The sequence below is a fragment of the Osmerus eperlanus genome, chromosome 11, assembly GCF_963692335.1.
Source record: "Osmerus eperlanus chromosome 11, fOsmEpe2.1, whole genome shotgun sequence".
Lineage (NCBI taxonomy): Eukaryota > Metazoa > Chordata > Actinopteri > Osmeriformes > Osmeridae > Osmerus > Osmerus eperlanus.
The window spans coordinates 4,643,244-4,661,222 of record NC_085028.1 but is presented as its reverse complement, the minus strand read 5'-3'; the positions used below and the strand labels follow the sequence as shown (position 1 = coordinate 4,661,222).

General features: G+C 46.7%; 1 protein-coding gene across 1 annotated transcript in view; it reads left to right on the top strand.

Moving 5' to 3' along the window:
• The window catches only part of LOC134029330 (calsyntenin-2-like), an 87,357-nt gene that overhangs the window by 26,522 nt on the left and 42,856 nt on the right, over positions 1 to 17,979 (top strand). The window contains 5 exon segments of the mRNA XM_062473416.1: positions 7,558 to 7,753; positions 13,550 to 13,758; positions 16,866 to 16,898; positions 16,901 to 16,990; positions 16,993 to 17,013. Of these exon segments, the coding sequence (XP_062329400.1) occupies positions 7,558 to 7,753; positions 13,550 to 13,758; positions 16,866 to 16,898; positions 16,901 to 16,990; positions 16,993 to 17,013 (549 nt within the window).

Here is a 17,979-nt window from a genome sequence, read left to right as displayed (position 1 = left end):
ACTTCATTGAATTGTAAATACCCAATTAGATTTTTCACATTTACATTTATTCAGATGCTTTTATCTGGTGCTACGTGCTAGACTGTAAAGTGCAGCAGATAATCAATGACTACAAGTGCGCAGTTTTAGCAGCATAACAGTGGTTGACTCCAAGGAACAGTCTGTGTTTACCGGACAAAAAGCTTTTACATCGAATCATTACTTAACCCACATCATACACAATACCTTCTTAGCTTGCGCCTTAAAAACTGAAATCTAAAATATTCACCAGGCCTTTTTGGACAAGTTTTATTGAAGATGGCTTCACATGTGACTGCTCTGTTGGCTGTTAATATGTTCTGCTGGAGAAAGGCCCATGGTGCTTAGTAGGGATGATGGTAAACAGCTGGGGAGGCTCCACACCTGACACAGACAATACCATGATCGATAGTGGAATGGCTTCCTCCCAGAAGACCGTAGCAGATAATAATAAAAGATTGTATCAGGACTCAAAACACCCCCTTGGGGATCATCTTGAGCATTAAAAAGGTATGCTACACCATTTTAAAAGCTTGGCTCCTTTACCATTTGATGATGGCTCGGTTATTCTCAAATCATTTCCAAGTCAAACATGGCCACATCTCATTGGCTTGGTTTGTAGTGGGGGAGGGATTGGAGAGAACCAAAGCACACTTTCTTCTAAAGTTCACAGGGGCTCCTTATCTTAAGGGTTTTACTCCTGAAATATGTTTTTGCTGTACACATCCATTGAATTACAATATGGTTTTTTTTTTTCAATAGGAAGCTGATGCAATGCTGGAATATTTTTTTATTTCTTTCTATCCATACACAATGCAGTAGAATATATCCCTGGCTGGAGGCAGGTTCAAAAGGTCAACCACTGTCTTACATGAAGTCCACTTTAAGGAGGATGAGGGCTGTAGGATAATCACTGTCTTGAGGGTCTTAAGAAGGGTCATAACCTGTAATCCAGATATTTGAACACATTGAACTTAAACCGGCCTTGCCAAGGCATGGACACATCCTTTCCCCAGGCCATTATGAAGAGATGTGGTGAGAAGGATCAATGGATTTGTGTTTTATTTAAAATAATTGCTTCTATTCTTTGTTTGTTTGTTTGTTTTCCACCCATCTCTGAATGGATGTCCTGAAACCAAGGTCAGTCCTGTTCTATAGAACATGGACAATTACAATGTTTTGCCTTGCCTTGAACAGGTTTATTTGAGATGGTTCAAAGGGCTTCACAATACAATTGGCACAACACTGCAGATTTGATACATAAACTGTACTTGTCATAATGATGTTGGTATTATGTTTAAGTATAATATGTCTTTAGACATCATAGCAACAGATGGTTATTCATAGTCAACTCATATAATTGTCATGGTCTTTATTTGTGAATAGAAAACTCCATATCTTGTGGAAATGTTATTGCTATGGCTGCCAACTAAATTGCGTGGGTCACTTAAACTTACATGTTATTCCTTTATGACTACTTTTAAAACTCTGGACTCTGTATACAATCTGATTTACATGTGTTTATTCTTAGCTACGTATCCTCATTTAACCGGGATTAGATTATGGCGCCATTTTGCTGCCTCTCCTGTCTGGGGCAGCTGCCTTCGTCTGAGGTGTTGGGAGGGAGATGGGTATGTTAAAGCAGTGCTGCTCCTCTTCCCAAATGACCTCCCTATCAGAGATGTCTTCATGTTATTCATTTCCCAAACCACTGGAATAAAGGCTATCAATCCAGAGGTGTAGTTGTGCGTATATGCAGGTATGTGGCTCATCCACACCTCAGAGGAAAGGGGTTTACCGTATTCCCACCATCAAGAAGATGCCTTGCCATGGCCTATACGCACTTAAAATAGCGCGAGACATCAGTCTAATTAGAGCCAGCCAGCCACCCTTGTTCAAATGTTATTACTCATGAATTCATTGAGTAAATAGGACTGCAGAGAGAACATCGTCCTGTTCGGAGTCGTATCACACGTGCACTCTCTCACCGCTGTTGTTAAACCTAACTTAGCTTCTGATCCTTCATTGATGCATCAGGGTAGTAACGTGAACACGCACACACAGGTTTGGGAGGGGGGGGGGGGGGGTCACAGTATACCAACCTACCTAGACAACACTGCACCATTGCATCATTCAGTCAATCGGTCACATTTCTTTAACGAGCGATATACCATCAAGGTTTCCGTTGCTTAAATGTTCATGTTGTTTGCGACGCGAGGGGTTACATCACTCATGTCTACTGTATGCATATCCCTTGGCTCCACACAAGATTATTTTAGATTACAAAATGTGTCGTTAACCACAGCGAAGCTCTAGACAGGTTGCTGATATGAGACAGCGATGATCCATTAAAGACCTGGATCACCATGCCTGACTACTGTACATAGTCCCCCTCTGAGACAATATGCATGCAATCAATGCTCTCAACATCCTGAGATTTAATAGAAAATTTGGGTGCATGAACGTTTTGGAAATTCAGAAATGTTTCCAAAACAGGGAGCAGTACAATATGCCACTTGGATATTCCAAAGGAGACATTGCAGGGCTGTACGCGACAAGTTAAATGAACAAAACAAGGGAATTGTATGAGGGGCCGTAGGAACATTATTCAGATAATATAATGTGTCGTTTTCATCTCACATACACATATTAAACAAATCTCATTCCCGGACTAGACTGAAAACCTTACACACAAGTGAAATGCTTTTACAAAGAAACATGATGTTTCTGTTTAACATACTGAAACACGGACAAGCAACACTTATACTCTCATATACACAACTGAAATACTCTCACGACAGTTAGGCCTATTGACGAGCATCACACAAACAAATAAAGTGTGTTCAAACCCAGTTCAAATGCTCTCTCATAGCATTTTGAAAACCTTTTGTATCAACGGTTGAAAAGCATAAATGTTTTATGAGAGAATTTCAGCATGTTGCATGGCAGGATTTCAGATAACGGAAGGAATTTCAGAGGAAGCGGAAGGTGGTTGAGAAAAGAGTGCATATTTCATAATGCAGGCCGGAGCACTACTGAGGCAGATAACGTGGCGCGCATTCACTGCCGTCGACCAGCACAACCCCTAGGTTATTGGCAATGATGAGTTTCTGCTGTGTGGTTTGATTACTCGGGGCTCCACAGATCCTGTGTGGTTTGATTACTCTAGGCTCCACAGATCCTGCCTGATGGGTCAACTAGGTGTGCAGTTGGGGTTGGGATGCAATTCTCCATTGATAGATTATGGTGGTTGCTGGTGCATTTTTCTCATTGTTTCTTTTATTAAAGAATTAAAGTGTATACCACTCATTAAAGTTTGAGATCAAATTTACAAGCAGAGCTGAAAAAAGTAGGTATCAGTATAACATGATTAGCCTACTGCCAGGCAGACAATAAGTAAATTGCCTACGATATGCTGAATTCTGTTTTGAACTGCATGTAAACAAACTTGTACTACTTTTAGGTAAACATTGTGCTGCTAACATGTTAAGACAAAAACATTTATCTTGCTCATTCTACTGCTGTTATATATATATTTTCAAGTATGCGTTATCTGCAATACTTCGAAGTAATAAGCCGAATGTACCCGGCACTTAGTAGCACCTGCCTCTCTGTTACTGGCTCTTCATCTGTCAGGGGCCTTTTATCAAGAACTTTAGTTCGAGTTAAGATGGATATAAATGGATAATAGAAATGTGAGAAACATACAGTCATTCAGTAGATGCCTTTTATCCAAAACGACGTACAGTAGAATATAACGTAAAAAGGGCTGTACAAATAAGATTGGATTTGATCAAGGATATTAGGTTTTTTAACAAGGTATTATGTTACAGTGCCTTTAGATCATGATAATCTAACGTGTGAAAATTGTGAATCCCTGCCATTACCTTTTTTGTAACGATGAATTACAGGAGACTGTTAAAGATGATTCTCACCATTTTTCATTTTGACAGTTTTCACAGCAATTTCAACACACTGTTAGCCACCATGGGTGTGAGTGCGTTTCAGAAGACAACTTTACTTTATGAAACCTGTGTAAGCAGAGTGCAGACTTGACTGATGAGTAAAGCCCATGCGCTCCCGGGGGGAGCCATGGGCCAATCATGGAGTGTGAGTGTGTGTTTTCCTCTGCCAGAGAGACAGTGGGATGCCATTACCTCTGAGAGAGGAGCCTTTATGTAATTAAGGGTGAGAAGATGAGTGGGGGGGCGTTGTATTTGAGGTGGGGGGGTCATCGCAAGGTCAAGCAAATCATGTCCCCCTCCTATACTGTTGGAGAAGTGTATTTTTAATTAAGAATTGCCCCTCTAATACACACACGTACGCACACACACTCAGTGACACACACCCTGGTCTCTTCACTCAGAAAACACAGGCGTGATTTATATTCATTCTTATCTCGGATATGGACAGCTTCAGTGCAGTGTGTTTTTTTTTCTTTTTTCCGCCGGACTAATTTCATGAAGAGCATAATTACAGCTTTTTCAATTTCAGACCTGTCTGTGGAGGGCTTGGGGGGATATCTCTGCAGTACAGCTGAGAGCGACTGGAAGGAAAAAGTGCGTGTGTGAGTGTTGACGGGGCCTCGTTAATGTGTGCATGTTTGTGTTCAGTGTGAAATGGAAGGTGGATAAAAAACGGTTTTAATGGCCACACAAACACACGGAGACAGTGGAGCTAGGGCATCTTGTTTGGACGGCTGTACCGCTGGAATCACTCAGACTTAGTTCTAATTAGTTCTGAAACTGTTGGATTTGACTGTGATTGGGTACTATCTAATCTGCTCCTTGTCTGTCGTGCGTGTTCCTGTACCCTGTGGATGAAAGTCGTGTCAGAAATGATTAGAGTTAGGGTATTGGCTTAGTGTGTGTGTGTGTGTGTGTGTGTGTATGAGAGAGAGAGACTATGAGTTGGTGTATGTGTGGGTGACCGTGGTTCTCTGTATGTTTGTATATGTACGCTTTGGTCAATCTCCAACAAGGGAGATCAGAGCTTGCCTCAGGCAGGGCCCATTTTCCCCTCCTTCCAAACTCCCTCTCTTTCATCTCCCCGTCACCATCCCTCGCTTCTCTCTTTCGGTCCTCTCCACTCTCATCACCGCCCCTGTGCCCTGACTGATGTCTCCACCTCCACATCTCTCACACTTAAGGCCTGGCATATAGCGTGTATGTGTGCGCCTGTGTGAGCGTGCGAATGTTAAAGCGAAGGGTGTGCGTGTGTGTATGTGTGTGTGTTCTTGATCCGGTCCCTCTCATCGGCTATACTCTGTCAGTTCTCATAATGACTCACGCTCCCGTCAGCCGCGTTGCTCTGCCTCGGTCCCCAGGCTACAGGAACACAGGCCCCTCTGCCAGGCACCGCGCTCTGCCACTACTGATAATGACTGTTAGTCTTAGATACGCCATGTTGTGGTTCGGGTCGCCAGCTCGTCCTCAGGGCACCCAGGAACTCACCATCTCTTGACACCAGTGACACCTCTCCTTCTGTTCTCCCCGTCAAACTAACGACTCATTCATTTGCGTCGATTAGTTTTGGACATGCCCGTCTCTCCTCGAAGATGGACTATGCCCCAGTGTTTTTCCGATCATAAATCTAACCCCATAAAAGGCTAATGTGACACGGAGACACATATTTAGCTAACAATTTAGCGCAGCAATTAGCGTAGCAATCTCCACGCCTCTGCCAAGTGCCAGCCGCCCAGCATCTGTTCCCCACGCTGGCGTCGAGGACGCCTGGTTCAAACCTCATCCGGCGTCCAGGGAAGCTGGAGTCTCACAGGCTGAAAGATGCAATGAGAAGGATTAGCCTTGCGCTAGTTTGTGTGTCCTTTCAACTTTGAAAGAGGATGGTTTGCCGCCTCACCTTGAAACCCCCTCTCCGTACCCCCGAGGTAAAATTAAATCAAGTAAAATATCTCAGCCAGCCGACCACAGAGGTGATTGTGTCAGTATTAGCATATCTTTAGCATATTCCGTCTAATGGGAAACTTCTTTTGTGAGTATTGACTTTGACTTTTTTTCTTTTTCACAATTGTGACGGATTTTTCATTTGCCTGTTTTCATGGTGCCTCGGCATTGAGATGAGAAACCTCACATTGAGACAGTTACCTCTTATCTCCTGCACCCCGTCACACGCCGTTTGCTTGCCGCCATTTTCATGATTATTTTTTGGTCCACACACCACGGAGGACGCTCCTGTGCATTATGGGAGCCCATTTTACTCAGATCAAGTCATTGTTCAGGTAATACAAAGGAAATATGTTGCTGGGTCTTATGTAGCTGTATTTGTATCCCCCCTTCCTTTCTCCCCCCCTCTCTCTCTCTCTCTCTCTCTCTATCTCTCTGACAAATTGTCATTTCAACACCTCCTTCGAAGGGGGGGGGGGGATTATGACAGGATGGGATGAAAGGGGGAAAAAGGGAACAGGGTCGAAGAAAATAAAGTTGCTCTTATCAGAACTGGCCAGCAGCGATGCGCACACAAAGCTCTTTGGGAATCCAATTTAGTCCCTCCTGTTGGTTTAAGTGATATCAGCGCAATTAGCCGTTGCAGGTCATAGTACGCGACTGGCGCGCTAAGTGATTCCCTCCAATCCCCCGGGCCCAAGCGCTAGAGAACACGCACTTCTGAAGACACTCGCCTCGCCGGCTCCAAAACGGGCCGCTTTGTCCGACCTGTTAATGAGTGTCTGACGGCTTAATGCTCTTTTTGTTTTGATTCGCTCGACCACACTGGGCTTTTTGTTTCTTTTTCTTTTTTTACACATTTCCCCCCTCTCTCTTTCAAACCTAAATGACTTTGAGATTAATTTGTTATCCCCTCAAGCTTTAGTAACTCAAATGTTGATTGTTTGGGTGGGCTAGAGTGACAAAACACAGTGTTTAGCTTGAACGTCCGTCTGGAGAGTGTGGGCAGGTGTGTCCTTCGCAGCCTAGACAGAGCTCTGCTCGACGGGAAATGAGTGAGTTTGTTGGGCGTTCTGAAGAGACGGCGACCTTGACCTACAATGCTGTTCTCCGGGTTGTTATGGTTAGGCTCCTTCCTCTTCTCTCCTTCCGCCTCAAATTAAAGCAGAACCTTCTCGGGGAATAAGAATTACCAGAGGTACTTAAACAAAGTAAAAACCAAAATCCCCGATGGCACAGGATTTGTTTACATGAACTCATCGACTCAGTAAAATACTGTATTGTTTTGTTCATGGGCAAAGTTCCATAGAAACATCAGTGCTGTTCATTTCGGATGCTGAAAGCATGTTCACACATCCGTGCATGGACATACGCACATATAAAGAGACAGGTACACTGTCTGGAGAACATACTGTACTGTACAAAAAAAATGAATAGAGGTGGTCACACACAAACACACTGAGGCATACCGTATACAGAGTGATACTGAATACCAATCTGACTAACCCCCATCTCTCTCTCTCTCTCTCTCTCTCTCTCTCTCTATCTCTCTCTCTCTCTCTCTCTCTCTCTCTCTCTCTCTCTCTCTCTCTCTCTCTCTCTCTCTCTCTCTCTCTCTCTCTCCCCCACCCAGGTGAGATCTGTGCGTTCAAGATCCACGGGCTGGAGGCCCCGTTTGAGGCGGTGGTGCTGAACGGGACGTCGGGCGAGGGCCAACTGAGGGCCCGTGGTCTGGTGGACTGTGAGCTCCAGAAGGAATACACCTTCATCATCCAGGCCCACGACTGTGGCGCCGGGCCGGGGGGCTCTGGGGGCAAGAAGTCCCACAAGTGAGTGTGGGACTGGGGCTGGTTTGGGGGGTTGAGCCATGCGTCTGTGTGTACAGTCAGTAAAAAGTCAATAGTGACTAAAATAATTGTTGTTTACAAAATATCTCCTTTTATACCATGGTCTGGGTGAACACTCGTTTCTGATTGGCTGCAGGGGTGTCCATTATCAGGTGATATACGGACACCTATTACGTAATTGCAGCAAGACTGTCTTTTCACAGTTATTGCGCTAGCTACATAGTATATGAGCCTGTACAAAGTGTCTGAAATAAGTAACCATAACAACAGGGACGGAGTCAAAGCCTCCATTTACAATTTTGAAAAATTTGAACAAGCATGTAATTACAACAATGAGTGACTTCAATATTTCTTTTAACCTATTTGGAAAATGTTACTTTTCTGAGTTTACTGTTAGTGTCACGTAACCTCTCATCTCACATCCCATTCGCTATTCACCTTGCTAGTCAATCTACAGCACAGTACTTTAGACAGGCTTCGGCCAACACGACATGCCGATTATTTTACTTACATTAATTACTGTTTGGAGAATATATCAACTTTGATGCGATCATCTCACATCCATTTGCTATTCAACTCGCTCCACAGGCTGCCGTCGTACTGTAGCCTAGTACGAGTATGGCCAATACTTGTTCCAATGTTTGTGAAAATCTTGATATTGATTTTGGGACAGTGACATAGCTGGTTAGCTAGCAAATCTTCTTGTCAAACATACTGTACAACAGTTGGCAAGTGACCATGGTATAAGCGGGATAATGCCGTTCGAGGTGTACAATATCACCTGTTAATGGAAGCAAAGGTTCACGCCTCCGCATCGTCCATTATCAGGTGATATTGTACACCTTGTCGGGCATTATCCCTTACATATCCCTACCCAGACGACCAGGTTCCCATGCCGACTACAAGTACCCCACTGTACGTAAACTAGCAAAACTGATACCGTATTTGAGCACGATATTCGTACACATCCACCCCCACATCTCAAAGCAGGTGAACACGGTTTTGAGGTAATCTCCCCAAACAGACCTCCACGCCTCCTATCTGGCCCTGGGTTCATTCCTGGTGTGCTCAGAGTGATCGGCACAAAAAAATACCCCCCAATGAACTCCCTTAAAGAAGAGCGGGAAGAAGACTGATAAAAACCATTTGGCACACTTACGCAACTCCCCAGCGAAATTGCTTTCTAGGAGGTCCTTGTGATGGTGTCATTTCCTCCCAGCGAGGGTCTCCTCTCTCTTAGCTCCCCCCCCCTCCCCTCCCCTCCGTCCCCCTCTCAACCATCACAGTGGGGTGGCAGACTGATAGAAAACAATCATCTTCTCCTGTGGCTCACACACACACACGTGCGCACACACACGAGGCTGGAGTTAAACCTGGTGCTGAGGGGTGGGGGGGAGGAGACGATGGGAGAAGAGGAGACACGAGGAGGGGAGAAACGCGGCCCCCTTCTCTCTCGCTGTCTCTCTCTCTCTCCCTCTATGTCTCTCTCTATGTCTCTCTCGCTCTCCGCCAGATTTAGAGGAGAAAAGCAGGCCCGCCTCAGGCTCAGCCCACATTACACATGACACGGCGGGCAGCCAGACGAGGAGCAGTCAGGAAAATTAGCCGCCTAAAGAGGACAGGCGACAGGATCAGGGATGACACGGGTCTGGGTCCAAGCTCCCACTTCTACTCTCCTCATCCCTCCCTCGCTCTCTCTCTCTCTCTCTCTCTCTCTCTCTCTCTCTCTCTCTCTCTCTCTCTCTCTCTCTCTCTCTCTCTCTCTCTCTCTCTCTCTCCCCCCCTCTCTCTCTCTCTCTCTCTCTCTCTCTCTCTCTCTCTCTCTCTCTCTCTCTCTCTCCCCCCTCTCTCTCTCTGTCTCTGTCTCCCCCCCTCTCTCTCTTTCTCTCTCTCTGTCTCTGTCTCTCTCTCTCCCCCCCTCTCTCTCTCTTTCTCTCTCACTAAGACTTTTGACATTTAACTCTCCTCTTATTCATTTATTTCTCTCTCTCTCTTGCTTTCTCTTTGTCTGTGTCTCTCTTTCTTACTCTCTTTCTTTCTGACCCGTATTTTCTCTTCCTTTCTTTCCGTCTATTTCGTATTCCCTCCCTCTCACACGTTCTCGCTCGCTCTCTCTCTGTGCCATTGACATCTCCCCATCTGAAGTGTCGACCTTGCTGAACACTGTGACCCCCTCGGGCTGCTTCTCCTGAATGCAGGAGTCCGTCACTGTCAGTCTCATTGTGCCTTTTTATCAACTTGTGTATTATGACTCCAATCACCATAGCAACAGAGGCTCTTATTGCCTTAGACTACTGCCAAGTCATTCTGTTGAGTTTCCCTCACAGAACAATACAGCGTATGAATCATCCCAGAATGTTCAAGAATTGCTGCTTTTTAACACAGTACAGGAACAGTGTCGGGCGCATGGAACTCATTCTCGTTGTTCCCTCCTTATCGGCGAGGTCAGAGGTCAGAGTCCTTGTCACCTCCGATGTAGGCTGCTGCCCTGCAGCCGTGGCTGGTCGTCCTTCTTCCTGAGTGGTGGTGCGTGTGTCACACTCTGTCTTCCCCCAGACCTCTTCCCGCTCCTCCGCCAGCCTGCTGCAATTTATGCCTCCCCTGTGTGGGGGGGGTTGAGTGGTGGGGGCTGCCTGAGGTCAGGGGTGGTTAATGTAGGTTAAGAGCCCCCTCTGTGGAAGGTCCACCTAGAGTGTTAACCCCCTAACTTGTCAGAATGGGTGCCAGGTTGGGTAGGAGTACAGACTGAAACCGATGACTAATCTAGAAGCACACACACACACACACACACCTCTGCCTACCCTGGTGGTCTCAGGTGTGCACCCACCACACTCTTGCTCGAGCACTTTCGCTCTCTGTCTTTTTGTCACACACACACGCACTCCTTGTGCAGTTCTATACATTTCATATTTCCTGGCAGAGCCGCCCCCTGGTCCGGTTATTAAAGTTGTCACTTGTGATTTTGAAAGGGTCGTTACTACTCACCTCTTCACCGGAGGTTTGGGGAACGGTAATTACCTCAGCACATGGCAGCCCCTTTCCACAGCCCCAAATACACACACATACACCCACACACACGCACGCACGCACACACACACAGCACATGAAAACGTCATTCATTTGAATACCTGCACACAGTTCCTCAGATATACGCTCGCGTACGTGTGCGTGCGCACACGCCCAGGGACACGCACACGCCTTCGCACACTCAGACACGCACACAAAAGAGATGTGAGCCGAGAGCTGTCACTCGTTAGCTTGCTGCTGTCAACATCCACTGTGTGGTACATGAGGGGGAGGAGGATGACAGGACAGGACAACATGCCATCCTTGTCTGAACATTCCTCTCAAACTCATGAACTCCAAATCGAGTTTGGCATTTTGGCATTTTTTCTTTTACAGAACTGTATGCCAACCATTAAACATGAAACAGTCCGTTTTTCCTTTTTTTCCAAATGAACATTTCTAGGGGGCTTGATGATTACTAAGTAAAAGCAGGGAATTTGCGAAAACAATTTGCACGCGTGTGCTCCAGAAAGAAAAGTTGTCTAAATAGGACATTAAATCTTGGCGTGTCAATTATAGATAGGTAGAGGCTGGCAGTGCACCATATGCACATGTCTGAGACAGTTACCATTCCCTGAGAGTGACAGCAGTGGAACTTCCTTTGGAAATGCATGAACCTTCCTGAACCAGCATCTGAATGCATTAGCATTCGCACGGGGGTCCAAGTGTCTCTTTCTTTTTCTCTCTCTTTCTGTTTGCATGGCTTTCCCTCTCTTTTTCCCGTCGCCTCGTGACAACACCACTCCCATTCTGTGTCAATCCAAGCGTGTATCATGCACACACGCGCACACACCTACATGACCCCCATCACCAGCAGTGTGTGGGGAGTGTATGTTAATCCCTGCTTCTGATGGACTGTCTGTGTTGGTGACAGCAAGGTATAGGAGCCATGATCCACCAGCAGATATATTGATCCAGTCCAGGCAATAACCTCCCAGCCTACTCCCCATCCATCAAGAAGCCAGGAGCCCTAGTACCTGACACCCATCCTTACTGGGGAGCCAGGGACGTGAGGGGGTCCCTCTAATGTAGAAGATAGGAGTGTGTGTGTGTGTGTGTGTTTTCTAGATTGCTAGAAATTTCAATTTCAAATCTCATTTCAGTGGTGTGTTTTTACATTGATTTTGCTTGGATTGTGTTCCATGGTTTTCTGCAGCCCCGAGGTCATTTAGACCCACTGTGGGGGTCGTCGGCCTCTGCTCTGGAGCCTGTCTTACTGGCTCCAGAGGTGGGGCTCCAGAGTAGCCCCCTGTGGTCACTGCCGGTCCCTCACGTCCCCTCAGGTTGTGAGTGTGTCACCACAGAGAGGTGACACGGGGCCGCTCCCTAGACCTTTTGAAGTTGGCCTCGTGCCCGCCACTTACTCTCCCTGGCACCGGGAGGTGAGCAGCTGCTTCTGCCAGATGTGGGGCTCAGTGACACCAACACACACACACACACCATGCACACACACTACTGTATCTCTCTTTCCTCACATACCATTAACAATCAACTCTCCCTTCAAGAAAAAACTATTCTTTCCCAGTGCAGTAGAGCATATGTTTGTCCCAGGGGAAGTCTGTTGAGGTTAATCTGGTTTAGGAGTTGCGCGGGGCTGTTTTATAAGAGACACACATGACAGAACTAGGCCTGAAGAGAAATTTACCTACAACTCCCCCCAACACACATACACACACACACACACACACACACCACTCCCTGGACTGTCAGCTCTTCCATCCTGCTGCTGGTGCTGCCTCAAACACCGTCCATATCTCTACTGTGACTTCTGTTGCTGTGTGACTGTTTGTGTATGCTTGAAATAGACTGTGTGCGTGTGTGTGTGTGTGTGGCCAGTAAAGGGACCCAGAGACAAAGTGTGTGTGTGTGTGTGTTTCTAGTATGTTTGTTTTCGTGACAGCTAGAGATAAGGCAGTGTGAAAATGAATTACAGGCGTCTCCTGTCTCCCGCAGTGTCTCTTTGTTGGCCAACGGGAATCTCTGGCCAACCAGATGTTAGCCCAGGGATTGGCTCTCACTTTAAGAGGATAAGAGGGGTGTCACTACGATTTCCATTGTTTTAATCCTAAACCACTTATTTTTATCCTGTCTGCTGTTTCTCCATTTTTTGCAATTGTTTAGCTTTCTTTTCTTATTTTATTCTTTATTACATTTATGACTTATTTGTAACTTATTATTTAGTTTATATTCAATTTAGCTTATATTACTTATTCTCATGGTAGGATATGAATTGGATATAAATATATTAATGCATTTTTGGCTTGATGAATTATCCAGATATGTGCCATTAACCACAGTTAAACTTTACTAATTGTAGATGAATTACATGCCGAGTGATTAATCACTAGCTGTTATTTTCATAAAGATGAAAGACTAAAGATTTAACAGAGTAATGAGTTGATGAAGTGTGTGCATGCGACGTGTAGACGAGGTTGTCCCCCGTTGCTTCAGGGTGACTGAATTTGGCACACCTAAACTGCAGCCCTGTCCTTCAACATAGCAGGGGGCACCCTTGTTTTAGATCTCAGGGCAACCCAGGTGGATGGTGATTTGCCTTTAGGCCACTGTCAACATTTTATAAAATGGTACACCGTGCTCAGCTGGGCTACTCAATCGCTTCATTTTCAGTGAAGTCAAGTGTAGACCTCACTCTGTCTATGTGGATGCATCGTCTGATCCTCTCCTCCTCGCTCCCTCACCTTCTCCTCCCAGGGCTGTGGTGCACATCCAGGTGAACGACGTGAACGAGTTCCCCCCGGTGTTCCGGGAGCCCCAGTACCGGGCGGCCGTGACCGAGGGCAAGATCTACGACAGCATCGTCCAGGTGGAAGCCACCGACCAGGACTGCTCGCCCCAGTACAGCCAGATCTGCAACTACCACATCACCACCTCCGACACACCCTTCGCCATCGACCGCAACGGTGGGTCTCGCGTACGGCTTGGCGGTTTATGGTGTTCCTAAAATAGTGTCTTGTTTGCAATGTTTTGACAGTGCCCGTTGAGAGAGAGAGAGAGAGAGAGAGAGAGAGAGAGGGGGAGAGAGAGAGAGAGAGAGAGAGAGAGAGAGAGAGAGAGAGAGAGAGAGAGAGAGAGAGAGAGAGAGAGAGAGAGAGAGAGAGAGAGAGAGAGAAAGAGAGAGAGTAAGAGTAAGAGTAAGAGTAAGAGTAAGAGTAAGAGTAAGAGTAAGAGTAAGAGAAACACAAAGAGAGACAGAGAGAGACAGAGAGAGAGAGAGATACAGAGAGAGACAGAGAGAGACAGAGAGAGACAGAGAGAGGCAGACAGAGAGATACAGAGAGAGACAGAGAAACAGAAAGAGACAGAGAGAGATAGAAAGAGACAGAGAGAAACAGAGAGAGACGGAGAGAAACAGAGAGAGACAGAGAGAGACAGAGAGAGACAGAGAGACAGAGAGAGACAGAAAGAGACGGAGAGAAACGGAGAGAGACGGAGAGAGACAGAGAGAGACAGCAATAAACAGAGAGAGACAGAGACAGAGATAAACAGAGAGAGACAGAGAGACAGAGAGAGACATAGTGTGTAATAGACTGTAGGTGTATAAGACTGAGAGGGGATGCTGTAGAGGGACAGTCTGGAAGGCAGACAGAGAGAGAGATCAAGAAGGAGAGACAGACTGAGAGATGGAGATGAAGTGAGTGAGAGAGCTTACACACTGACGGATGCCTCTCCCTGAGGTAAAGGATGCTCTCAATGACCCACAGACAAGGTCAGGCCTCTGCCTCCAGATCCATCAGACTGGACAAATCACCTCTCTCTCTCTCTCCCCGTCTCTCTCTATATCTCTCTCTCATACTTTCCCTTCTTTCTCTCCCTCTCTCACTTTCTCGCCCTCTCACTATCTCTCTTTCATTCTCTCTTTCTCCTCCCTCTCTCACCCCCTCTTTCTCTCTCTCCCTTTCTCTCTTTCATTCTTTCTCTTTCACCTTTTCATTCTGTCATGTTCTTTCTCTTCTATTTCTCACTATCTCCTTTCCTCTCTCTTTTTCCCCTCTCTCTCTCACAAACACATACACACGCACACACACTCACGCACTCGCACACCTTTGCTCCTAAGAGCGTACCACAACCATGCGCTGATCACATCTGCTCCCTGTCCCTGTGTCCTCTGCCAACCCTGTCTCTCCGCCTCACCTGGAGAGGAAGTGACTCATCCTCCAGGCCCAATCAGAGGCCGGGATGACTCCCTCACAGGCATCGGCCTGTGAGGGAGTCGAGACGGCCCCCTGGCCCATGATGGCTCACATTTAGCTATTGTTACCACAGTGGGCGAGCTTGAATGATGGAAGGAGAGAAAGAGAGAGAGAGAAAGAGAGAGAGAGAGAGAGAGAGAGAGGGAGAGGGAAAGTGAGGAAGAGAGGGAGAGGGAGAAGGAGAGAGGGGGAGAGAGGGAGAGAGAGGGAGAGAGAGGGAGAGAGAGGAAGAGAGAGGGGGAGAGGGAGAGAGAGGGAGAGGAAGGGAGAAGGGAGAGAGAGAGAGAGAGAGAGAGAGAGAGAGAGAGAGAGAGAGAGAGAGAGAGAGAGAGAGAGAGAGAGAGAGGGGGGGGGGGGGGCAATGCTGAAATAGTCATAACAAGGTAGGGAAGTGAAAGAAATGTGGGGGAGTTAAAGAGAGTGACAGAGATGAAAAAAGAGGGGGAGAAATGTGAAGAGAACAAATAAGGGAACAGAAGAGTGAAAGGAGAGGAATAATAACCGGGATGGTGGAAATATCAGATCAAAGAGAGATGAGAGAGAGCAGACCTGCAGAGAGAGAGAGAGGTGAGAGAGATGAAGAAACCAAGAGAGAGAGAGAGACACTCCAGGGTGAGATGGGGAGGGGGGGCGGGGGGGTAAATAGTCATTTATTAGGCCGGTTGTCAGCAGTCCCAGCCTGCTCTAACTGCTGACACAGATTGATGTTGTAATTGAAGGAGTGGGAATTGCTTCTGTCGCAGAGAAGCAGGCTTGAGATAGTGTGTGTGTTTCCATGTTTAATCTGTTTTCGGGTGTGTTGCGTAGTGGGTTTCTCACCGGCATAATGTACGGCTTGCATATTTTGCATGTGTGTGACGCAGACAGCCGTGAAATAAGACATGGTTGCAGAAGACTGCAACATGTGATTGCATGGAGGGACAGCTGGAGAGAATGCCCCGTAAGGGAAGCTTGGAAGGCTGGGGGCTGGAGGCTGGGGCTGGAGGCTGGGGGCTGGAGGCTGGAGGGGGAGGCTAAAGACACCTGTCCTCGTTCCAACGCTCATTCATCGTGTCAGAATGAAACGCATGCTAAACGTTGTCAGACCTCGCTAGACTCAGATGGAGTCTCTTCAAGAAATCACTTTCAAGTCACAACAGTTATTATGCTCCTCACCACAACAGTTAGACGTGTTAACAAGGCACCACAGGCGCCCTAAATGGCACTGGTATTCTCCACACGCTACTGGCCAGCCCCCAGTGCTCCATCCCTGTTTGATACAGCTGTGTTGTCATTCGCTTGTAGTTCTACCTTATCAAATATTAATCCGTACATTAGGACTACAGTTCCCCTCTATTCCTGCATTGTGCCCGGCAGGAATAGAGTTAGAGGTAAGTTCATGCCTTTTGGTTAGCGATGTCACAGTAAACGTTTAGGTCATACAGTATATTGTGTATTATGGCCCTATGTGACCGCTAAAAGGGATTATTTCTAACCACATACCACACACACACACTGTGTGTTTCCTACTATTTGATTTGTATAAGGAACACCCAGTGGGCATTTTTTTTGTGTAACTTTACTTGCAAAGCGCTGGAATAATACATGTCTTTCTACTAATCAGTTTTTTTGATTGCCTGTAGTTCACTCTAACACTAATCTGGAGACCAATGATAAATTCAAGAGATAATCTGAAAGTTCAGCACTTCCAGTGTGTAAATGTGCAGCTGCAAAGGTGATTTGTCAGCAATACTCTTGATGAATAACGCCTCTAATATTAGCGTGCTTCCTGGTGACCTGGGCCTCTCCTCTGCCCCCTCCCCCACCCCCCCCCCCAGGTAACATCAGGAACACAGAGAAGCTGATCTACGACTGCAGCAGCAGTATGAGATCCAGGTCACAGCGCTGGACTGCGGTCAGAAGGCGGCGGCCCAGAGCGTGTCTGTCCACATCGACGTCAAGCCGTCTGCAAACCTGGCTGGCAGGGTAAGATGAAGGAGGCCTTTGGTGTGTGTGTGTGTTTTTTTTTCACTACCTCCGGGCGTATCTGTGTGCAAGCCAAGCCTTCATGCGTTTCGTCATTTGTTTGTGTGTGTGGGCGAATAAATGTGTGTGTGCGTGCCTGTGTGCGTGCCTGTGTGTGTGTATGTATGCGTGCAAAGGCAAACATACTCTCTGTGTGTATGCGTCCTTTCCATCCATTATGCCTGTTATCATGTTGTCCCTCTCCGTGTCTGTGTGGCAGCGCATCGTTCTCTCCAGGCAGGCGCAGGGTTGCCGAGGGTGCAGCCATAATCACCCACGTTTCAGACAAACACAGACACCCAGACACAGTAAACGTCCCTCTAAACACGCGGACGTCATCGCGTCTGGAAAAACAAAAACCCAGAGCAGCTTCAAGCCAGTGCGGCCATAAGCAGTCAACACATAGGAGCTCCTGTCGTGGGATGACTAGCTCTTCTAACTAGCTCTTCAGACTAGCTCTTCTGACTAGCTCTTCTAACTAGCTCTAGGACTAGCTCTTCGGACTAGCTCTTCTGAGTAGTTCTTCTGACTAGCTCTTCTGACTAGCTCTTCAGACTAGCTCTTCAGACTAGCTCTTCTGACTAGCTCTTCTGACTAGCTCTTCTGACTAGCTCTTCTGACTAGCTCTTCGGACTAGCTCTTCGGACTAGCTCTTCGGACTAGCTCTTCTGAGTAGTTCTTCTGACTAGCTCTTCTGACTAGCTCTTCAGACTAGCTCTTCAGACTAGCTCTTCTGACTAGCTCTTCTGACTAGCTCTTCAGACTAGCTCTTCTGACTAGCTCTTCAGACTAGCTCTTCAGACTAGCTCTTCAGACTAGCTCTTCAGACTAGCTCTTCTGACTAGCTCTTCTGACTAGCTCTTCTGACTCGCTCTTCTGACTCGCTCTACTGACTAGCTCTTCAGACTCAAATCAAGTTCACGTGCT